The sequence below is a fragment of the Nannobrachium achirus genome, assembly GCF_963921795.1.
Source record: "Nannobrachium achirus genome assembly, chromosome: 12".
NCBI classification, from domain to species: domain Eukaryota; kingdom Metazoa; phylum Chordata; class Actinopteri; order Myctophiformes; family Myctophidae; genus Nannobrachium; species Nannobrachium achirus.
Window position 1 is genome coordinate 64847669 of NC_137832.1, and position 26046 is coordinate 64873714.

Below are 26046 nucleotides of genomic sequence, written 5' to 3' on the forward strand. Positions count from 1 at the left end.
TCATCAACAGGCGCTGATTGTATTTAATTCAAATAAAATTATAATTGGTACATTTTACATTCATTCTCCTCACTAGAATGTGTGCTGACCATATAAGGACTTCCACCATGGCCCGTGTTACGAGCATAGCTAGATTCGGTTTTCAGAGGTGGCCAGCCAGTCCTCGACCAATCAGGGTAGAGTATGGCCGTAGTTATGTTACGATGTTTAGTTATGATGGTCAAAATAAAAGTTTTGAGAACCACAGTCGCTCTGAATTAAGAACGTCTGCTAAATGCCTAGAATAGATTGTAAACTACTGAACTCATTAAATGCCACAGTCTGGTAGTAAATCAGTATCATACATATCCTGAAGCTGGAGACGTAGGCCTACCGATATTCAGTGATTGGGTCTAATGATCAAAACGAGAACATTATAATGGTGTAAAAAACTAAACATTTCCACGCTGTAAGCCAGTAAGGGACAAGATGACCCCCGGCCACTTTCATTATCACTGAATACACCTTTAAACTGGACAAATTAAGTAAGTAAAACATCTCCTCTCATCCAAAACGGGTCATTTCCGCCCTGCCCTCCAGTACCTGTCCAAGGTCAACAGCAGGGTCTCGTTGACCTCTGGGATGTCGTCCGCCATGACGGTGAAGTTGATGGCGGCGTCGCTCTGTCCCGTCAGGAAGACCACCGAGCCGCTCATTGGCTCCAGGTCCTCGCGCGTCACGTCTTCCTGGTTGTCTCCCATTGGCTGGAGGCTCCAGAACACCTCCGCTCGGCCGTCCGTGCCGTCGCGCCGCAGCGGGAGGGAGAACTGTGTGGGATGGGGGTCAAAAGGTCATGGGATCAAAAAGCCCCAAAATATCCGGCATCTTACATTACAGCTAGAGTACATAATTTATAACCAGAGACCAGATTAATATGATCAACTTCCTACAGCACTTACGTAGACTTTAACTTAGTTGGAAGTAGGGATGGAGCTCGTTCACTTACGTAGACTTTAACTTAGTTGTAAGTAGGGATGGAGCTCGTCTCCTACGTTTTGGGTCTGAGAGATTAAATGTCATCCGTGGCTCAAATGCCGAATAAATAATTGACCTTGATGTGAGAAAGGTTGAAAACCACTGCTACTGTATATAGCACTGATTGTTACCGGAATATGGAGCTATTAAACAGATTGATGGTCTACCATGCTGGTGTTGGTGTCCTCGGGCTCGTGCACCACCACCGTGGCGTTGCTGAGGAAGCCGATCTCCCCGTTGGCGATATCCTGCGTGACGGTCAGCGTGAGGTTGAGGGCGCCGCCGAAGCGGGGGCTGATGGGAGGTACGGGCGTGACGATGTCCACCAGCTCCACCGTGTCCAGCTGGGGAGAGAAGACCACAACAACAACACCTCAGGTTCATGCCGTCACCGTCGGGTCTTTTGCGTACATCAATGCCCCTGCTTGATCATCATTGAACTGTGTTAAAATAAGGACAATAATGATAATAATAACAATTTCAGCTAATAAAAACAGCTTGAGCCGTAAGGCAAAGCTCTCTGTCTTTCGAGCAATCTTCGTTCCCACTCTCACCTATGGTCATGAAGTGTGGGTCATGACCGAAAGTATAAGGTCTCGGGTACAAGCGGCCGAAATGAATTTTCTCAGAAGGGTGGCTGGTATCTCCCTTAGAGATAGGGTGAGAAGTTCAGTCACCCGAGAGAGACTTGGAGTAGAACCGCTGCTCCTTCACTTGGAAAGGAGTCAGCTTAGGTGGTTGGGGCATCTAGTACGGATGCCCCCCGAGCGCCTTCCTAGGAAGGTCCTCAATGCACGTCCCACTGGGAGGAGACCCCGTGGCAGACCTAAGACCAGATGGAAGGATTATATCTCCAAACTGGCTTGGGAACGCCTCGGTATACTCCCTGAGGGAGTGGAGTTCTTCGGGATAAGGAAATCTGGAGGTCTCAGTTGGAACTGTTACCCCCGCGACCCGATTCCGGATAATCGGTTGAAGATGGATGGATGGATGGATGGATGGATGTACTGTAACTCAATTGGCATCGTACAGTAAGTAGGATACAGTGCTAATAATACACCAATCAGAGTCAGAACAATAAGTATATTATACCAGTAAGGCTCCCTAATCGGGAGATAAGCGACCGTAGGTCACTTATCTCCACAAATAGGGCAAAAATGTGTTTTGCCAAAATCTTCCTGATCCATGTTGATGACATGAGTGTAGACATACTGTGTAGTGATTTTCGTGATTTTAGGGCAAAATCTGTAGGAGCAGTGTCCAAAAATGTGTTTTTAAAAATCGGCCTGGAGGTGGTGCTATATGGGACAGGTGGTGCTCAGGGTTTCCGCTAGGCATTTTTGGGGCTGGCCACGTTGGCCGGCAGGATTATATTTTACCGGCCAATCAATTAATTTATCGGCCATATTATAATGAACGTCACATACGTGTTTGCAGAAGAGATACTGTATGTGCGTGTGCATGGTGCACCCAACTGATAATTACACCATTTTATGTTAGCGCTGGGCTCCTCTTTATTACGGATGCAATTGCAATCTTTTCCTGAAATAATAGCCTAAACTATCTAGGCCTACTTATGTAGGCCTAGATCGCTTGCCAAAAAAGAAGTGAATACTAGTTAAAGTGGACGCAACTCAAGCGAACCGTTTGCGTGCCCTGCCACACAGTGGCCTACAAATTAATAAGTTAATAGTATATGATTTTGGCTTCACGTCTCATTAAACCTTAATATGCATACAACAAAGGCTGCAAACATACAACCTTTGTTTTGTTTTGTTAATGTTATGTTACGATGGCGCAAGGAGGAAGGTTGACTTGCCTCTGTTGCTTTGACCACCACAGTGGCATCACATCCATGCGATCAGAAAGTCATTTGCGTGCTTGTATAATTAATCCATGTGATTCCAAAGAGTTCGGGGCCCTTTTTTATTATCGTCTACTGGGTCCAGCTTGGTCTAGATTACCTCGGAAGAACCCCAGTTCTGTTCGGATCATAACACTAAACCCACGCTGTATTGCGCTGATTTGGACAAGCTGCTGGAATTGTCAGCTGTGAAACGTGATGTGTGCTTCTCCATATGGCCGTCCTGCGTATCTAAAATAGCAGACATACAAGCTCACAGCGCGGCACGTTGCTGACGTGTTGTGAGCTTGAAGCTCTGATATTTTCAATGCGCGAAACCATCGTACGACGAATATAGACTGATCTAATGCGCACAGCGCAGCATGAAGCAGCAGCAGCAGCAGCAGCGGTGAGCTTCGCTGTCGTCAGACTCACAGAACATGATACAAATTTAAAATTATGATAGGTTTTAATGGTTGTAGCTTTACTGCTGTAGACAAATAATTATGTGAATAATAAGATTAAATGATAAAATAGCCTAAGAGGCATTTTCCCAGCCGGCCACGGTGGCCGGTGGACTTTATAATTACCGGCCAATTAAACATTTAACCGGCCAATGGCCGGTAAATACCGGCTAACGGAATCTCTGGTGGTGCTATATGGGACAGATTCATGTTGATGGGATGAGTGTAGACATACTGTGTACCGATTTGCGTGATTTTAGGGCGAAAATTGTAGGAGCAGTGTCCAAAAATGTGTTTTGCAAGAATCGGCCTCATGGTGGCGCTAGAAGAGGGCCATGTGAGAAATGAGGGGTGGGGTCTCCGCGCCGGCAAGGCGGACGAATAGGTACCGGCCCCGGCTGTCCCGGTCGCTCCTAGCCGGAGTTACGGCATTTTATGTGAGCTGCAGTGTAGGGGGTCCTCCACTGGGGGCGCCACCACTTTTGCATCCGTTCTGGAGCACCAGGAGTCGGTGGTCCCCGGGAATTCCCCGTGAGCAGCCCCGTTGGGGTGTTCATTTGGTCATGTTTGCGCATTTGGTCATTTTTTACATCTGGGGGTCCCCCAGGGACCTGGGGTCCCTGGAGCTCCGGGGGTCCTTGGAGGTTGTAGTTTGGTAGCCAAGGAACGTGTGTGCAAAATTTGGCATGGATCGGGGCAACGGTTGCGGAGATATAAGCAGGGAAAAAGTGTGACGTGTGAGGTGTGACAGACAGACGGAGGGACTGACTGACTTACACTTTGTGGTGGTTTTGATATTAAAGTGCGACCTACGGTCGCAATGAGCACATCAGACATGTTCCACCTTTATGGCATCATGTTTGTCTGCTCACTCTGTAGTGTGGTGGCTTAACCCTGGTTTTTGACATTATCGAAACGAAGCAGATAAAAGCGCTAAACTTTTCTTGAGGCTTCTTTTGGACCTAACGGTGGATTTTAGCCTTAGGTACCAAACTTTATTTTGAAAATTACCCATAGAATTATCCATATCAATATCCAATAAAAAACAGGCCGATTCACTTTTTTCACAAATTGAAACACATATTTTGCTACTACTCCAACAAATCTTGTCCAAAACTCACACAAATCTTCCCACAATCTTTGTCTTTGTTCATGTGATCAAGATGCATCAGTCTGATTTCTCATATTCCCTTCAGATTGGCTACGATTGGCTTATAAAATGTGTGGGAAGGTTCATTTAGCAAAAAAATGGCACAAATCATGAACGCAGCATCCTATCTGTCCCACATTTGTATCATTGAGAGGCCACTTTATTAGTGGCCTCTCAATGATAAACGTAGAGCCAATGCGATTTCACTTCCACCCATAGGGGGCGCAACAATTTCTACAAATGTAGAAAAAAACAAATGTAATTAAGTACAAATGATTGTGTGAGTCAAACATTTGCAAATAAAGTAGTGAACAGTCCAAATTTGATTTGCCACATTTGCAGGTAAAACAGTCCCCTTTACAAGAACATCTGATCAGCTCTCTGCATGCTCTGGAGACCTCTGGAATTATCATCCAAACTGGCACCCATGCCTTCGATTCCTTGGTCCATCCATACTCATGTGGGGAAGGAATAACTTGTTCTGTTTGTAGGTTGGTCGCCCAGATGCCTGCTTGATACACTGTGGTTTGTGGTGGTGATTCATATTCTTTCATATCTGTACTCTCTTGTATTTGTACTGAGCAGAGGTATAAAGAAGAGATTTTTGAGCGGTGGTAAACCGCTCCATCGAGTGGCTGTGTGTGTGTCTGTAGCCTTTTTCCTCAGCGTTTTGCCATAGCAAAACGTGTGTGTGTAGCATAGCCTGTACATCCTAGACTCAAATCCTAGTCTGAAGACGTTATGCAAGCACGACCACCGCTCACTTCACATTGGGTGTGATTTTTTTTTTTAAATCATCAGTCATTTATTTTTGTTAATCTAATTGGAGGGGGGCTAAAATTACAATACATTTATAAATAAATCCTGTGATTTTTTTTTTCCTTTTTTTTTGCCATTTAAATTGAAAATGGTTGGAGCTTCTTTTGGCAGAACAACAGCCTGGTTGTAAAACAGAATGGAGAGAGGAATGTGTTAATTTGAGAGTGTCCTGCTGGCCACTTTCCCTTCAGGTTGTTGTAGGTTTAGTGTTTCAGTGGATTCAGCTTTAATTGCCACCACTGTTGTTTCTCTGACCAGCCTCTCTCATGGCACCAGGGGTGTTGCACCACATTCTGGGCCCTGGGTACAAGGATTCACTTCAATTATTTTGTGCTTTAACTATTGGAAAAATAGCAGATCTACGAGCTTGTTGATCCGCTATTTTTGAAAAATCATGAAAACGTGTGGAAGACTTTGAATATTTCAAATCCTTCTAAGGTTTTTGGAAAGAAAACTATGTTTCTATGTCAGTGGTGGTCAAACTTTTACATGTGAAGGACCCCTAAAATGATATGTATTTGGCCACGGAACCCCCTTCTCAAAATATTTAGTTCCAGGGACCCCCCAGAAGCAAAATTTGAGTTACAAATGTTCGCTTAAAAAATACAAAGATCTGCGCACATGTGAGCTTGTATGTCTGCTATTTTTCAATGGGTAAAGTATAAAATAATTAGGGCTCCCTCCACCTTGGGCCCTGGTAACTCAGTCCCCCCCCCCCCCCCCCCCCCTTGTGACGCCCCTGCATGGCTTCTAATTCTGTCCCTCTTAAGGATGTGTTGGATGACTACAATGACCATTTGTCACTGTCAAACTGCCTCTTCCACACTTGTGTGTGTGTGTGTGTGTGTGTGTGTGTGCGTGCGTGCGTGCTCGCGTGTGTGTGTGTGTGTGTGTGTGTGTGTGTGCGTGCCTCCGTGTGTGCGTGCCTCCGCGTCCCTGCTTGCGCGTACGCTCCTCTTGTTAACGTGTGTGAAAGTGTTGGGACAGAATTACAGCACTACTCCAGAATGTGAAGCAGGTACTTTTGGTGCTTTTTTGTTAAGTGTCTCAAAGCTTGAACGATGTGGTTTGTTGTTGGGTTTGGACAGTTGGACGCTGTCCAATGGGAGCGGGCCAGACTCGAGCCCTGTCCCGTCCGCACTGTTTACACATGCACAATTCAAGGTTCAAGGTTCAAGGTTCAATTTTATTTGTCTCCCAGGGGAGAAATTTGTCTTGGAGACAGAGTCACAGCTGCATACATATAAACACTTAACAGAAAAAAGACAATGTCACACTTGGTGCAGCAGGGTAGCCCACACACACACACACACACACACACACACACACACACACACACACACACACACACACACACACACACACACTGCTTGGATTATTATTATCTTCGCTGTTGACCGGAAACCAAGTTCTTTTTTATTTATTTATTATATTAGTCAGTATGTCTACAGTCCTGTCATCAACATGGATCTGTACCATTTAGCGCCACCATCAGGCAGATTTTTTTCAAACACATTTTTGGACACTGCTCCTATAGATTTTGCCCTAAAATCACGGGTGGGTTACAAAATCGTGGGATTAATAATAATAATTAAGATAATGATATGTGGTATACCTGTATGAAGAAGTGGGCACCGTTCTGCAGGAAGGCGTCGTTCCTGATGGGCAGCGTGAGGTTGGCCTCCCGCTGAACGTCTGCGAAGGCCACGCCCACCGAGCCGCTGCCGTTCAGGACGCGCTGGGGGTCCGTGGTGGCGGGGGCGCCGGGCCCCCCGGCCGGGACGTAGCGCGCCGTGAGGCTCAGCGCCGCCGCGCCCAGAGCCCCGCCCTCCCGCAGGAAGCTGAGCGACAGGAAGCGGCCCTCCGGCGTGCTCTGGATGCTCTGCTGGCGGAACGGGTGGAACCGGAACACACCGTACACATCATCACTGTCCTGGAGGTAGAACACCATCTGGAGGAGGAGGAGGAAGGGTTAACTTCACCCATTAAAGGAATTATAGTCTCGCGTGGCCAGACTGTTGCCTCTGCGATTTGCAAATGCTCCCGTCAACAGTCTGGGGCACGGAAATAGATACGATGAGTGCGAGATAAAGCGGATGTGACGCAACCGCTCCCTTGGTGCAGTAGCAATAACATGTCCTACTGGAAGCGTTATGTCTCACGGAGAGGAGTGAAAACGTGCACGCGGAGAGGAGTGAAAACGTGCACGCGGAGAGGAGTGAAAACGTGCACACGGAGAGGAGTGAAAACGTGCACGCGGAGAGGAGTGAAAACGTGCACGCGGAGAGGAGTGCATCATCACAAGGAAGCAGAGTAGTAAAACAGAAACGCAGAGCTAATTTTAGCGAGTCTTCCTCTCTAATTAAACCCTACTGAGTCTGCCAGAATAGTTTTTCATGAGCTTTAAACCTGCAAGGCCCAGCATTGCTTTTTGGCAACATTTTTTAAATCATTTAAAAAAAAAAATTATAATTAGTTTTCCTGTTCTTTTTTCACATTAACATCACCATTAAATCCTATTGTTTAGTATTACAATGCCATTGGCCACGATATTTGCATATAAATACCCCCCACAGAGGCTGACATTCCCACCTCCCAGAGAAGTTGAAATTCCAGCGTCTGGACAAACAACATCTCACTTTTTAACTGAAGCTATTCCTCAAAAAACATAAGTAAAATGCCTGTAATATTTTTTATCGTGATCATTAGAATGTCTAGAACATGTATTATGTTATTATTGTGAAAAATATCCCCAAAATGCAAATTAGAGCATGATTTATTATTTATGGCTATAAAACCTTACAAAAACATTATTATTTTTTTAACATTACATTTTCCTGTGATTAGGACTCCTACAACACCATCTGATTTTTTTTAATTTTTTTTGGCCAGTAGAAATTAATTCGGGTCTTGCAGGGTTAAAAAAAAGTGTGTCTCATTCATTTGCCCGTTCAGGACATGATGACGGACGGACCCGCTCACGGCTGTCTACGGCATCGCCTGACACCGTTGGTCTTACCCAGGGGCGTCACAAGGGGAGGGGGGGGAAAGTGGGACTGAGTTACCAGGGCCCAAAGTGGAGGGGCATTCATTATTTGATACTTTAGCTATTGAAAAATAGCTATTTTTGAAAAGTCATGAAAATGTGTGCAAATCTTTGAATATATATGTATTTTTTAAGCGAACATTTGTAACTCAAATTTTGCTTCTGGGGGGTCTCTGGAACTAGATATTTTGAGATGGGGGGTCTGTGGCCAAATACATATCATTTTTGGGGGTCCTTCACATGAAACAGTTTGAGCACCACTGGCATAGAAACATAGCTTTTTCAAAAAACCTTAGAATAATTTGAAATAGTCAAAGACTTGCACACATTTTCAAGATTTTTCAAAAATAGCAGATCTACAAGCTCGCGGCGCGGCACTCGGTGCCGTGCTGTGAGCTTGTAGATCTGCTATTTTTTAAATAGTTAAAGCACAAAATGTGAGTGAATCCTGGTACCTCCCAGGGTCCAGGGTTTGATGCAACAGCCCTGGTCTGGCCAGAGAGCTGCTTTACTCTCCAGAGGTGGTGATGGATTAAAGCTCTGAACGACACTCAGCATTGATTGAGTTGTCCTGCTTCAAAGGAACCCCAGAAGCCCCGCCTCTTCTTCATGGACCAAACAACAAGCAGACAGCGCTGGAAAAACTACTACATTTGTTTTACTTAAAGGGCAAGTTCACCTCTGGGACAACCAGATCTTATTTTATTGTTGTTTGGGACAAGATCAACACAATCCTGAGTTATTTTGTGTGTTCAATCTGTGTTTTGAGATATTTTAGTATTTCAGCATGAATGATGATGCATTTTGCATCATATGAGTCATCATGCTGCATCATCATATGATGCAAAATGCATCATCATTCATGCTGTGTGTTGGTTAAAATAATATTGAACCAATTCAAAGTAGTAAAAAGCCCTTCGGTCAAAACCTGCTGACTCTATGCACTTTTCCCGAAAATGAACATTTTGGAGTTAGGAGGTTTCGGACCGACAGCAGAGATACTGTATATTATCTACTGTACTGATTTTTAGATTGGTTAAAACTGCCGGGCGGCAGGGGTAGAGTGGCCGGTAGATTGACCGGATGGGTTCGATCCCGGGCTCCCCCAGAGTTAGTGTGGAAGTGTCCTTGAGCAAGACTCTGAACCCCTCGTTGCTCCCGGTGAGCTGGTTGGTGCCTTGCATGGTTTCCTCTGCCATCGGTGTATGAATGTGTGTGTGAATGGGTGAATGTAATGCACAATCATTGTAAAGCTTTGGATAAAATAAAATACAACGCTATATAAATGCACCATTTGCCATTTTAGAACAATGTTTTATACATTAAAACAAGTCCTGGATTGTAGCTTCAATATAAACAGATGTCAGTTGTGCCCTCTCCTCTCACAGTTCAAGCTGGGACAAAGATGCCAGCTCTAAACGCGCGCACACGCACACACGCGCACACTCTCACACACACACACACACACACACACACACACACACACACACACACACACACACACACACACACACACACACACACACACACACACACACACACACACACACACACACACACACACACATCCCTGGTGTTTGAGCGTTGTTTTTCATGCAGCCACATTAAGGGACACCCATGGTGCCGAGTGACACACTGAGACGTCTGTTGCTGCACAGTGTTCCAACTTTAACACTCTATCTGACAGTAGCCTCACACACACACACACACACACACACACACACACACACACACACACACACACACACACACACACACACACACACACACACACACACACACACACACACACACAGCCACAGGCACCACATCCTCCAGATGTGTGCCCAACCCCTGCAGACTTCCCCAGCAAAGAGTGGGTGGATGTGCGGTGCGCTCTGTCTTGCCCTTTCGATTGCCCCCCCACAGCGGGCGACAGCTGGACGTTTTTTCCGGAAGTGCGCTATTTGTCAATGGGACCTGGCGACTACTGCCGATAGCAGCCGATGAGGCGATAGTGGAAAATGTCGCCCAAAAACATGAAAATATTTTATGTTTTGGACAACATTGCCCAGAGTCGCCGGCTGTTGTCAGCTGTTAAAACGTATAGTATAGGTCTCTCTCTCTCTCTCTCAGGCCTACATGTGCAGTAAACCTTAATGGTGTCGCTAGGCTGAACCGGCGGTAGGGAGGGCTCTGCTGTGTTCACTTGTCGGGGGGACGAAGATATACTATTCTGGCCCCATGCTTTACAACTTCTTTTTTTATTTTATTTTTACCCACGGTTTTGCAACCCATTTTCTCACCCAGTGCCAACTACCTAACTTGTAGTCCTGGTTTGCGCTCTCCCCCTGCCGCGCCAGGGGAATTGGGGAGCACCTGGCTGGCTAGGGGGAGGTAGTATAGAAACCAGGACTACTGCATGTTTTTGTGAGGGCATCTACCCTAGGAGACACGGGGAGAACATGCAAACTCCACACAGAAAGGCCCTATCGCCAACCCCACCTAGGGTGTGGGTGCTGATGACGCGGAGGGAGGAACACGCCCCCAGCGCCCACAGCGTCCCCCAGCGGGAATCGAACCCAGGACCTTCTAGCTGTGAGGCGAAGTGCTAACCACTGCGCCACTGTGCCCCACTGGTTTGCAACTTCTAACGGCGCTGAGTCGGCTCATGCGCCCTTCGCAGCGCTCGACACGGCGACTCGCTCGCTACCGCTCAATTGCCGGTGTCTCGCGTGGATCAAGGTCGCCTGAGACGGCGCGCTTCCGTCGTCATCACCAAAAACAAGCGCTCCTTTCCCTTGCATCTCCTACGGATACAATAATAGCGTACGGTAGGTACATAGATATTTTTCACATGCTTTTAGAGGCACATTTTGCCTCTAAAAGCATATTATGGGTAATCCAGACACAAACACACCTCCATAGGCTCGTCCACCTCCGCCCCTCCGGTCACCGTGTCGGGCAGCAGCCGGAGCACGAAGGGCTCCGCCTCCTCGGGAAGGTCGTCCGCCACGATGTGCAACGGCAGCGCAGCGCTCATCTGTCCCGCCCTGAAGTGCAGCGTCCCGGCGTCGGGGCTCAGGTCCTCCCACACGGGGCTCAGGTCCTCCCACACGGGAGAGGAGGAGGAGGAGTTACGGCTGATGGTCCAGTTGACCGACACCTCGCCGTAGTTCCCGCCGTTCCTCACCACGGAGATGCCATCGAACCTGGCGGGGAGGAGGAGGCACAGGAGCACAGAGGAGGTCATTCAGGGGTTTACAGCAGCCTTGTAAAATAACCCATTTAGGGCCTAGAATTATTGAATGCTTTAACCAGTGAAAAATGGCAGATATACAAGCTCACAGCGCGGCACCGAGTGCCGCTGAGTGCCACGATTTCTTTTTAAGTCGTGAAAATGTGTGCACATCTTTGAATATATGTATTTTCAAAGCGAACGTTTGTAACTCAAATTTTGCTTCTGGTTGGTCCCTGGAACTAGATATTTTTGAGATGGGGGTCCGTGGCCAAATAAATATCATTTTGGGGGTCCTTCACATGAAAACATTTGAGAACCACTGACATAGTGGTCTCTCAAGAACAGACTAACTGAGCTCCAGTTAAATGAAAAGGACCTTTTCTTTGACGATGGCTGGCCAGATTGCTGACATAGAAACATAGGTTTTTAAAAATAATCTTAGAAGGATTCAAAAGACACTTATAGAATCGGGTCAAAATTCAAACGATTTCACGATTTTTTCAAAAATAGCAGATCTATACAAGCTCGCAGCGCGGCACTCGGTGCCGTGCTGTGAGCTTGTATATCTGCTTTTTTCAATAGTTAAAGCATAAAATAATGATACACAACAATGTGTACCCGTTCTAAATGGGATAACTAAGTACATTTTCTGAGGATGTCATCACAGTGTACTTTGCAAGCCAAACCCCCAAAATCAATCCTCCAGTTCTAGACAACACGTTATTTCCACATAAGGTACTCATATAGGTATTAATGACATAGTTCAATATTGAAAATGGGTGGTTCTCCCCTTTAAGTACACTTTTGAGGTATTTGTACTTTACTTGAGTATTTCAAATTTTCTATTCTTTTTCTTCAAATATTGTACTTTTACTCCACTACACAATACATTTATTTGAAAACTTTAGTTACAGTTACATTGCAGGTATAATTTACAATAATAAAACATACTGTACATAAACCACTTTAGCCCTATTTTATACCTTGGCTATTTGAAAACAGCCGATCTACAAGCTCAAAAACGTGAGTAACACCAGAGCCAGCTCCACTGATCTACTTCCCCCAGATTCGGCACAAATATGGGGATAAATTCACTCTTCTATTATGCCACCTAAATATGGAATGCCCGACCACCAGCCATCAAAAACTCCTTACCCTTTTTGAAACAGAGCATAAGTGGTTCATTCCAGTGTTGATTTTGTCGACTAAAACTATGACGAAAAATGTTTGTCGACAGCGTTTTTTTCACTGACGAAAACAAAATAAAAATGAAATGAAAACTAAGCTGTGATGACTAAAACTAAGACTAAATATATTGACAATTTCGTCAACAAAATAAAAACTAGACTAAAATGTTAGGGAGGGACTAGTGCTGAAGAGAGTCATTTTACAGAATGTTTGTTTGCTCTCAGGTGTTGCGTGCTGAAAATAGTAGCTATTTTCAGCACACAACTAAGTGTTAAATCAGTCATTACGATGCCATCAAGGCTTGCCAAAATGCATTTCAGTTGACTAAATCAACTGTAGATTTAGTCGCCTAAAATCTTATGATATTTAGTCGACTAAAACTAAAACTTTTCAGGTGACTAAATTATGACTAAAAATAAATGACATTTTATTCAAAAGACTATGACTAAAACTAAATAAAAACTTGCTGTCAAAAACAACATTGGTTAATTCATAAAGTTCTTACTCAAGTAAAACATGTACAGTAATCCAGTAAATGTACTTCTTTACTTTCCAGCTCTGTTATGATGGGAAGGCTCAACTCAGCAGAAAGTAATCGTATTACACAGGAATAAGTGACACAATAATAAAAATGAAGCCACTAAGCCACGGTCATCAAGGTCAACTACAAATGCATGGTAATGTCCTGATAATTACAGCTGTAAGCAGTCATAATAATCATAATTCAATCATAACATGGGATAGAGCCTTTTATAATGATGCATAACATCAAGTATCATAATACTACATAATAACTGGTCACTCACTTTGGCCAGGATTATAGTATATCAGTAGATATGCAACTTGTAGCTGCTGATGTTTCCAATTTCCATTGTTGTCAAATAGTTCATATGAGGCAGAGCAAGCACTGTACAGATACTGTAGCAAGTCTGTACATCAGACCTGAGCATTGTGTGGCCCGGGGGGCGTACTGGACCTTGTAGGGTTAATGGCAAATTACAAAATAAACACATTTTATAATTTTACCTCCTGCATGGATTTATTTTATTTTGAAGTTTTTTATTCACGTACATGTGGACGCAATGCGTACATCAGCACGCGTGTGATCATTGGATGTTGTCTGAATAACAAGCAGGTGGTCCGACTGGTCACACGTCAAGACCACCTGCCTTACCTTACCCATCAAAAATGGCTAAAGTGGCAGAAAAAAAGTTGATGCCGAATGCCGGGTTTTCAACAAAATGTATTTACTGAAGTCGGAGGTAAAGCTGTGTGTTTAGTTTGCGAGAGCACTGCCTTTTATCCTGGCCCTCCACAATATGTTCTGTTGTTCATGTGGCCGCATGGAGAAAATAATTGCCCACCCCTGCTGTAAAGAGTAATGTTGCAACTTGCAACCTACGTATATCGTGGATGTACCATTCAATCCAGTTACTGGCTCAAACCCCCTTTGATGTGTGCACGTGCCTGCTCCCCCCACCTCTCTATGGAGGGGGTCCCTACCTCTCTATGGAGGGTGTCCCTACCTCTCTATGGAGGGGGTCCCTACCTCTCTATGGAGGGTGTCCCTACCTCTCTATGGAGGGGGTCCCTACCTCTCTATGGAGGGTGTCCCTACCTCTCTATGGAGGGGGTCCCTACCTCTCTATGGAGGGTGTCCCTACCTCTCTATGGAGGGTGTCCCTACCTCTCTATGGAGGGTGTCCCTACCTCTCTATGGAGGGGGTCCCTACCTCTCTATGGAGGGTGTCCCTACCTCTCTATGGAGGGGGTCCCTACCTCTCTATGGAGGGTGTCCCTACCTCTCTATGGAGGGTGTCCCTACCTCTCTATGGAGGGGGTCCCTACCTCTCTATGGAGGGTGTCCCTACCTCTCTATGGAGGGTGTCCCTACCTCTCTATGGAGGGGGTCCCTACCTCTCATAGGGTGTCCCTACCTCTCATAGGGTGTCCCTACCTCTCTATGGAGGGGGTCCCTACCTCTCTATGGAGGGTGTCCCTACCTCTCGATGGAGGGGGTCCCTACCTCTCGATGGAGGGGGTCCCTACCTCTCTATGGAGGGTGTCCCTACCTCTCATAGGGTGTCCCTACCTCTCTATGGAGGGGGTCCCTACCTCTCATAGGGTGTCCCTACCTCTCTATGGAGGGTGTCCCTACCTCTCGATGGAGGGGGTCCCTACCTCTCTATGGAGGGGGTCCCTACCTCTCGATGGAGGGTGTCCCTACCTCTCGATGGAGGGGGTCCCTACCTCTCATAGGGTGTCCCTACCTCTCATAGGGTGTCCCTACCTCTCTATGGAGGGGGTCCCTACCTCTCTATGGAGGGTGTCCCTACCTCTCTATGGAGGGGGTCCCTACCTCTCTATGGAGGGGGTCCCTACCTCTCTATGGAGGGGGTCCCTACCTCTCTATGGAGGGTGTCCCTACCTCTCTATGGAGGGTGTCCCTACCTCTCTATGGAGGGGGTCCCTACCTCTCTATGGAGGGTGTCCCTACCTCTCTATGGAGGGGGTCCCTACCTCTCTATGGAGGGTGTCCCTACCTCTCTATGGAGGGTGTCCCTACCTCTCTATGGAGGGTGTCCCTACCTCTCTATGGAGGGGGTCCCTACCTCTCTATGGAGGGTGTCCCTACCTCTCTATGGAGGGTGTCCCTACCTCTCTATGGAGGGGGTCCCTACCTCTCATAGGGTGTCCCTACCTCTCATAGGGTGTCCCTACCTCTCTATGGAGGGGGTCCCTACCTCTCTATGGAGGGTGTCCCTACCTCTCGATGGAGGGGGTCCCTACCTCTCTATGGAGGGGGTCCCTACCTCTCGATGGAGGGGGTCCCTACCTCTCTATGGAGGGTGTCCCTACCTCTCATAGGGTGTCCCTACCTCTCTATGGAGGGGGTCCCTACCTCTCATAGGGTGTCCCTACCTCTCTATGGAGGGTGTCCCTACCTCTCGATGGAGGGGGTCCCTACCTCTCTATGGAGGGGGTCCCTACCTCTCGATGGAGGGTGTCCCTACCTCTCGATGGAGGGGGTCCCTACCTCTCATAGGGTGTCCCTACCTCTCATAGGGTGTCCCTACCTCTCTATGGAGGGGGTCCCTACCTCTCTATGGAGGGTGTCCCTACCTCTCGATGGAGGGGGTCCCTACCTCTCATAGGGTGTCCCTACCTCTCATAGGGTGTCCCTACCTCTCTATGGAGGGTGTCCCTACCTCTCTATGGAGTCCTCGTTGATGCTGAGCGGGTGTCCTGGCGTGGCGGCGCTGTGGATGGACAGCACGCCGTGGGGCTTGTCGTTGGGCTCGATGGTGACCAGCACGGCGTTGGGCGGCACCAGCACGGCGTCGCCGCGCACCGTGCCCTCCTGCAGCACCAGGTGGAAGGACTCGGCGATCTCGGGCACCGCGTCGTCAGTGACGTTGAACAGCAGCCGCACCTCGTAGACGAACGGCGGGAAGGTGGCGGTCCGCGCCGGCTGCAGGTCCACGAAGTCCACGGCCGGCGTGGCGCTGCCCGCCCCCTCGCCGCTGACCACCGCGTACTGCACCGACACCTGGGAGACATCACCGTTTTATGAGGGGCGGCATTGGCTCAGGGGTAGAGAAACCGTCATTAGAACACAGAGGGTACCCGAAGGGTTCCCAGTTCAAATCCGGGCTCCCCCAGAGTTAGTGTCGAAGAGTCCTTGAGCAAGACTCTGGACCCTTAGTTAGTGGTGCCTTGCATGGTTTCCTCCACCATCGGTGCATGAATGGGTGAATGTAATGCAAAATCTATGTAAAGCGCCTTGGATAAAGGCAATATACAAATGCACCATTTACTATTTTACCATTTATGAAAGGGTTAGTGATGTATTGCTGTAAGTAATGATTTGGTTTAAAACGAAACGTGAGGTCGCCGGAAAGTGAGGTGCCGTTGGGGTCGCACATAGGCAACCAAAAAAGACGTATTTATTTATTTTTGGTTGCCATTTTTTTCAAGAAACCGACGTGAAGAGGATGTCCACTACACTCCTCATACACACACAAACACAAACACAAACACACATACACACATACACACATACACACTCCTCATACACACACAAACACAAACACACAGCTGACAGCTCCGCCACCAACACTGGCCGAGAGTCAAGATAATTCCCTCATAATCTGGGGTGGTGATATGTATGTACGATGTACAGTATGATATGTATGTACGATGTACAGTATGATATGTATGTATGTACGATGTACAGTATGATGTGTATGTATGATGTACAGTATGATATGTATGTATGTACGATGTACAGTATGATATGTATGTATGATGTACAGTATGATATGTATGTACGATGTACAGTATGATGTGTATGTACGATGTACAGTATGATATGTATGTACGATGTACAGTATGATATGTATGTATGATGTACAGTATGATATGTATGTATGATGTACAGTATGATGTGTATGTATGATGTACAGTATGATATGTACAGTACAATGTACAGTATGATATGTATGTACGATGTACAGTATGATATGTATGTATGATGTACAGTATGATATGTATGTACGATGTACAGTATGATATGTATGTACGATGTACAGTATGATATGTATGTATGTATGATGTACAGTATGATATGTATGTACGATGTACAGTATGATATGTATGTATGTACGATGTACAGTATGATGTGTATGTACGATGTACAGTATGATATGTATGTACGATGTACAGTATGATATGTATGTACGATGTACAGTATGATATGTATGTACGATGTACAGTATGATGTGTATGTATGATGTACAGTATGATGTGTATGTATGATGTACAGTATGATATGTATGTATGATGTACAGTATGATATGTATGTATGATGTACAGTATGATATGTATGTATGATGTACAGTATGATATGTATGTACGATGTACAGTATGATATGTATGTACGATGTACAGTATGATATGTATGTACGATGTACAGTATGATATGTATGTATGATGTACAGTATGATGTATGATATGTATGTACGATGTACAGTATGATATGTATGTATGATGTACAGTATGATATGTATGTACGATGTACTATGTATGATGTACAGTATGATATGTATGTACGATGTACAGTATGATATGTATGTATGATGTACAGTATGATATGTATGTATGATGTACAGTATGATGTGTATGTACGATGTACAGTATGATATGTATGTATGATGTACAGTATGATATGTATGTATGATGTACAGTATGATGTGTATGTACGATGTACAGTATGATGTGTATGTACGATGTACAGTATGATGTGTATGTACGATGTACAGTATGATATGTATGTATGATGTACAGTATGATATGTATGTAGGATGTACAGTATGATGTGTATGTACGATGTACAGTATGATATGTATGTACGATGTACAGTATGATATGTATGTACGATGTACAGTATGATATGTATGTACGATGTACAGTATGATGTGTATGTACGATGTACAGTATGATATGTATGTACGATGTACAGTATGATATGTATGTATGATGTACAGTATGATATGTATGTATGATGTACAGTATGATATGTATGTACGATGTACAGTATGATATGTATGTACGATGTACAGTATGATATGTATGTACGATGTACAGTATGATATGTATGTATGTACGATGTACAGTATGATGTGTATGTACGATGTACAGTATGATATGTATGTACGATGTACAGTATGATATGTATGTATGATGTACAGTATGATATGTATGTATGTACGATGTACAGTATGATGTGTATGTACGATGTACAGTATGATATGTATGTACGATGTACAGTATGATATGTATGTACGATGTACAGTATGATATGTATGTACGATGTACAGTATGATATGTATGTACGATGTACAGTATGATATGTATGTACGATGTACAGTATGATATGTATGTATGATGTACAGTATGATATGTATGTATGATGTACAGTATGATATGTATGTATGATGTACAGTATGATATGTATGTACGATGTACAGTATGATATGTATGTATGATGTACAGTATATGTATGTATGATGTACAGTATGATATGTATGTATGATGTACAGTATGATATGTATGTACGATGTACAGTATGATATGTATGTACGATGTACAGTATGATATGTATGTATGATGTACAGTATGATATGTATGTATGATGTACAGTATGATATGTATGTATGTACGATGTACAGTATGATATGTATGTATGATGTACAGTATATGTATGTATGATGTACAGTATGATATGTATGTATGATGTACAGTATGATATGTATGTACGATGTACAGTATGATATGTATGTACGATGTACAGTATGATATGTATGTACGATGTACAGTATGATATGTATGTACGATGTACAGTATGATATGTATGTACGATGTACAGTATGATATGTATGTATGATGTACAGTATATGTATGTACGATGTACAGTATGATATGTATGTATGATGTACAGTATGATGTGTATGTATGATGTACAGTATGATATGTATGTATGATGTACAGTATGATATGTATGTATGATGTACAGTATGATATGTATGTATGATGTACAGTATGATGTGTATGTATGATGTACAGTATGATATGTACAGTACAATGTACAGTATGATATGTATGTACGATGTACAGTATGATATGTATGTATGATGTACAGTATGATATGTATGTATGATGTACAGTATGATATGTATGTATGATGTACAGTATGATATGTATGTACGATGTACAGTATGATATGTATGTACGATGTACAGTATGATATGTATGTACGATGTACAGTATGATATGTATGTACGATGTACAGTATGATATGTATGTATGATGTACAGTATGATATGTATGTATGATGTACAGTATGATATGTATGTATGATGTACAGTATGATGTGTATGTATGATGTACAGTATGATATGTATGTATGATGTACAGTATGATATGTATGTATGATGTACAGTATGATGTGTATGTATGATGTACAGTATGATATGTACAGTACAATGTACAGTATGATATGTATGTACGATGTACAGTATGATATGTATGTATGATGTACAGTATGATATGTATGTACGATGTACAGTATGATATGTATGTATGATGTACAGTATGAGAATAGCTTGGGTGTAGTTGAGTGTATTAACCTCGGTGTCATCGGAGCCGACCAGCGGCCCGTCCTTTGTCAGTCGTCCTCGGGTCAGTGTCAGGGCGATGACCCCGGCCGTCTCGGGCACCACCAGCAGGGCCTGGGAGAAGCGCAGCGGGCTGTCGTTGCGGCGGATCCGCAGCGCCACGCCGCTGGCGTTGGGGCTGAGGAGGGCGCCGCCCGCAGCGCCCGTCAGCCTGATGAAGAACACCTCGTCATCCTCTGGGATCTGAAGAGGAGGACAGAGAGGACATCAGTGTTGATGTCATCAATTAAAGGACAACTCCTCCCTAAATCACTTCCAAAAAGACTGTCCATGGGGTCTATTAGGCAGAAATGCTCCTGTTGTCCAGTTTCCCCAGCAGAACCCAGCAGCTCTCATAGCATAGAGTGGAGCCTATTAAGCCTATCGCTTTTACACTATTTGTTGTGTTCAAAAGTGATTTTCTTTTTCATGAATGTGTTACTAGTTGTCATTACAAACACATCCATGCCTTGGTTGTCCCACACAAGCCACCACAATCTACCACTGCCTCTTTTCACTGGCGAAAACCAAATGAAAACTGAATGAAATCTAAGCTGATGACTAACAGTAAGAGTAAATATATTGTCAATTTAGACCACTGGTTACCAGTTAAACTCACTGAATGCCACCCTTGATTAAAAATCTACAAAACTGGTGCCAGCCATTTTGTTTAATTTTGCCTTTTTATGGGGGCCAAAATCATATTTTGTACTTAAATTACATATATAAATCTATGCTTCTATCGAAAGCCACACTACCCCTCTTACAAAGGAAAACATGTATATTTATATATATATATATCCTATCATTAGATTTGGGCTTCAATAGAACATGTGTAAGATGTCTTGATCATCATCATATGTGTATGCTGTCATTGGGCCTGTGTGCAATCAGGAGTGCAATGGCATGTGTTAACCACCAGGTGGTGGTCTCCTACTATCTGATCAACTAACAGAAGAAGGAAGAAGACGTCCATCTTGTTTTTGGTTTGGGCCTTGTTGTTTACATTTTGGCCAGGCCTTTTAGCTAGCATGCTACACACTTCGGAACCCTGGCGATCGCGATCAAGGATAGATGGAGCCAAATGGATGGCACCGCTAGAATTGTGTGATTTTTCTGCGTTTTTAGAGTACTTGTAGTTCGTCAGGGAAGCACGGGAAGTGTATAAACGAACGTTTTAAACGGCCGGAACCAATGTTCGGCTATACCGATTTCCCGTCGGACTGTGTTACACTGGTGCTACAGTCAAATCGGCCGTATCGCTACGGTCATGGAGGCTCATGGCTAACTTCTAGAGCGATTTTTTTTAAATTACAATTATGAAAAAATGATAAAACTTTTGATTAATTAAAAAGACGTAAAAGACGTGTATGGCACCGAGGTTCAAAGACGTAAAAGACGTTTATGGCGTCCAGTGAGTTAACAGTGGGTCAGAACCCATTTGTGATTTTTATGGGTCACTTTTTCTTTCTTCCCTACATTTAGTTTTTTAATTATTATTCAAAACATGATAAATACATTTCTCCAAAAAGCTTATTATTTTCATGAATTAAAAACAAAATTCAATGATTGTTCAGTAATTTCATGAGGAAATCAAAGACAATTTTAAGAAATACCATAAATTAGAACACAAATGTTGAAGAAGTAGTGAAAATAGCTGATCTACAAGCTCACAACGGGCCGGTCCTGTCCTCCAGTACCTGGTCGTCCGCTATGAGGAGAGAGAAGGTGACCACAGCCTGGCCAGGATGGATGGTGATGTTCCCTCTGTCTGGACTCAGGTCTTCAATGGCTGGGTTTGGACCTCCAGAGATCTGAGCACAAGATAAGGTTAATAAACAACAGTAACAATGTGTGCATGTACTGTACATGTACTGTACATGTCAACGTCTTCATGTGTGCAACATTGTGCATGTGTGTATGCATGCGTCTGTATCTCTGTGTGTCCATTTATTGTTTTATGTTAAACTGTTTATAACATAAAAAACAGGTTCTTGGTGTGCCTGCTGTTTGATCCTAAGTGACTTTTTCTAAGCATTTGATTTGTGTGTTTACCGTTCTTTACCATGTTTACATCTCTCTGGATTAAGAGCGACACAAATTGTAAATTGTGTCTGTTTGTGTAGTATGTGTGTCCACATGTGTCAAAATCATTAGTGTTGTAAAACAAAGAGGGTCCATTTGGGTCCATTTATTACCCCTCTAGTGTGAAATAGGCCCCTGTAGGGACAACAAATGGACCCTGAATGTGTTACTCTCAGATTTAACTTTAACACTGAGGATATTAGTGTGTTCTAAACAGTGACATTTTCCCCACTGACGTGAATATCAGGATGCATTGGTTCAGTCCATGTCCAGACAGACAGACAGACAGTGACCCTCACCTCATAGTAAACGGTGACCGTCCCGTACGTCCCCTTCTCTCTCAGCAGGGTGACGGGCACATACTGGCTCCTCCCTCTGGGTTCATCTACCACCATCTCTTCACTCTGAGAGAGAGAGAGAGAGAGAGAGAGAGAGAGAGAGAGAGAGGGAGGGGGGGGCAGAGTAGGAAAACAGATTTGTTTGGTTGTCTGAATATTATAAATTAAGTTGGCTGTTCAATAAGGACGTCTTTTTAGGCACGGCAGTTACGTTGGAGAACATTGTATCCGTAACTCACAGCTTGGACAATCAATATGTTTTTCTTTTCTATTTTGTTTGTAGTGTATCTTGGTATGTGTAAATTATATGTATATTATATTTTGTGAGTGTCTTGTAAGCCCGTGCCATTGTGTGGTGCAGGACACTATAATGAAAAAATCTATCCATGTGCATCAAACTGCCTCAACCTACAGAAACAAGAGATAGACTCCTGACCTTTGGGCCGTATGCCTCGGCAACAAGGCATACTTGGCACGAAGAGGTTTGAGAAGCACTGATTTAGAAGTCATTTGTAGAATCTGCCTCCGGTCTTAATGTTAAACAAACATGTCTTCTACCCTTGCAGGTCAGGAGGTCATTATTGATTCCCAGCAAGCCAAATCACCATACCACCACGGTTACCATAGAAACCATACCACCACGGTTACCATAGAAACCATACCACCACGGTTACCATAGAAACCATACCACCACGGTTACCATAGAAACCATACCACCACGGTTACCATAGAAACCATACCACCACGGTTACCATAGAAACCATACCACCACGGTTACCATAGAAACCCCCGCAAACCTTCTCCCACAGATGAGTACATCCAGGGAGCGTAGAGTGATTCTAACGGCCCCCAGAAAGCTCTGAGTGAAACCCCCGTTAGCAGCCACCCTGAAACCTCTACTGACACCAACCTCTAAACCCCCGTTAGCAGAGCCACCCTGAAACCTCTACTGACACCAACCTCTAAACCCCCGTTAGCAGCCACCCTGAAACCTCTACTGACACCAACCTCTAAACCCCCGTTAGCAGCCACCCTGAAACCTCTACTGACACCAACCTCTAAACCCCCGTTAGCAGCCACCCTGAAACCTCTACTGACACCAACCTCTAAACCCCCGTTAGCAGCCACCCTGAAACCTCTACTGACACCAACCTCTAAACCCCCGTTAGCAGCCACCCTGAAACCTCTACTGACACCAACCTCTAAACCCCCGTTAGCAGCCACCCTGAAACCTCTTACTGACACCAACCTCTAAACCCCCGTTAGCAGCCACCCTGAAACCTCTACTGACACCAACCTCTAAACCCCCGTTAGCAGCCACCCTGAAACCTCTTACTGACACCAACCTCTAAACCCCCGTTAGCAGCCACCCTGAAACCTCTACTGACACCAACCTCTAAACCCCCGTTAGCAGCCACCCTGAAACCTCTACTGACACCAACCTCTAAACCCCCGTTAGCAGCCACCCTGAAACCTCTACTGACACCAACCTCTAAACCCCCGTTAGCAGCCACCCTGAAACCTCTACTGACACCAACCTCTAAACCCCCGTTAGCAGCCACCCTGAAACCTCTACTGACACCAACCTCTAAACCCCCGTTAGCAGCCACCCTGAAACCTCTACTGACACCAACCTCTAAACCCCCGTTAGCAGCCACCCTGAAACCTCTTACTGACACCAACCTCTAAACCCCCGTTAGCAGCCACCCTGAAACCTCTACTGACACCAACCTCTAAACCCCCGTTAGCAGCCACCATGAAACCTCTACTGACACCAACCTCTAAACCCCCGTTAGCAGCCACCCTGAAACCTCTTACTGACACCAACCTCTAAACCCCCGTTAGCAGCCACCCTGAAACCTCTACTGACACCAACCTCTAAACCCCCGTTAGCAGCCACCCTGAAACCTCTACTGACACCAACCTCTAAACCCCGTTAGCAGCCACCCTGAAACCTCTACTGACACCAACCTCTAAACCCCCGTTAGCAGCCACCCTGAAACCTCTACTGACACCAACCTCTAAACCCCCGTTAGCAGCCACCCTGAAACCTCTACTGACACCAACCTCTAAACCCCCGTTAGCAGCCACCCTGAAACCTCTACTGACACCAACCTCTAAACCCCCGTTAGCAGCCACCCTGAAACCTCTACTGACACCAACCTCACACACACACTACTCTACTATGGATGTCTCCCCCCCCCTCCCTGCTGGGTGGCCCCCTTCCTCCACCCCTTCCTTCACTCATTTCATAGTTCTCTGGACTGGATGTGTTGCTACTGTAAATACTGTAAATCTATGGAGATACATAAGAAACAAGTCCTAAACGAGTGCTTCTCAAACCTTTTCATGTCAAGGACCCCCAAAATGATATGTATTTGAGCTTGATCTCAAAAATATTTTGTGCCAGGGTCGCCCAGATGCAAAGATTTTAATTAAAATATTTGCTTAAAAAAATATACATAATATATATACAGTATATACATTGGAAAGGTGTTTTGCATAGTTAACTCATTCCAGTCACCGAAATTCTAATTCTAACTCTATAATTTTTTTTTTTTTTTTTTTGCACAATCTTCTCTTCTGGGGGTGCCTGGCATAACTCATTTTCATATGTGGGGAGGTCCCTCCGTGGCCAAATACATCATATCATTTGGGGAGGTCCCTCCGTGGCCAAATACATCATATCATTTGGGGAGGTCCCTCCATGGCCAAATACATCATATCATTTGGGGAGGTCCCTCCATGGCCAAATACATCATATCATTTGGAGGATCCTAGCTTGGCACAAAAAGGTTTGAGAACGACTAATTTCGAAAACATTTGTTCGAATCAGCCTCAGGTCTTAATGGGTTAACAGCTGATCTTTCTGTGTACAACACTGCAGTCTCCCCCAGAATGGACCCATGTAACACTAGCAGTACTCGTAGGGATTGCTTCAGTCCAATGCTTGTCTGAAATAATCACATTCTGGCCAGCGAGATGGCAGCCTGAGGGCGGATGAACACACAGCAGACAGGCACAAAGTAAGTGCACATAATTAGGGTTTTCACTGCATTCTTGGAAAGCAGATAAAAAGGGACATGATGCTTCCGCCGAATCGCTGAGCGTCTGCGTGTTGAAGTGGACGATGGGAAATGACTCACCGAGTTGAAGCCAACGATCCCGAAGGCGTTGTCGTTGGACAGGATGGTGATGGTGGCTTTGTTTGGCGTCCCCAGCGTCACCCCATTGGACGAGCTCTGGAAGGAAGGAGGAGTGAATCGGTTAGGGGCGGGGCTACAACCAAATATAGGCTGTACATACGTACTGTAGCGCACATTCAAACACACACACACACACACACACACACACACACACACACACACACACACACACACACACACACACACACACACACACACACACACACACACACACACACACACACACACACACACACACACCGTAAAAATCACTCACTCACTCATATACCCCTTTCTTCCAAATACGTACTAGTAAGACGCCTCAGGCGACATGCAACCATATTACCAAATATGGGCATTCCCATAGAGGATACCTGGGAAATGGTATGGGCCAGTTAGGGAATGGGGGGGGGCACCATATAAAAAGGAGTCAGTCTGTGTGTTTCAGATGAGATGACAGGTTGCAGATGAGAGTGATGT

General features: G+C 44.9%; 1 protein-coding gene across 1 annotated transcript in view; it reads right to left on the bottom strand.

The window, feature by feature from the left end:
* adgrv1 (adhesion G protein-coupled receptor V1) overlaps positions 1-26046 on the bottom strand; it is a gene marked incomplete at both ends in the record, with an annotated part of 385866 nt that overhangs the window by 351295 nt on the left and 8525 nt on the right. The window contains 9 exons of the mRNA XM_080738840.1: positions 583-806; positions 1182-1358; positions 6906-7241; positions 11236-11527; positions 15954-16294; positions 19932-20162; positions 21659-21772; positions 22343-22447; positions 25528-25623. Of these exons, the coding sequence (XP_080594966.1) occupies positions 583-806; positions 1182-1358; positions 6906-7241; positions 11236-11527; positions 15954-16294; positions 19932-20162; positions 21659-21772; positions 22343-22447; positions 25528-25623 (1916 nt within the window). The remainder of the gene's footprint in view (positions 1-582; positions 807-1181; positions 1359-6905; positions 7242-11235; positions 11528-15953; positions 16295-19931; positions 20163-21658; positions 21773-22342; positions 22448-25527; positions 25624-26046) is intronic.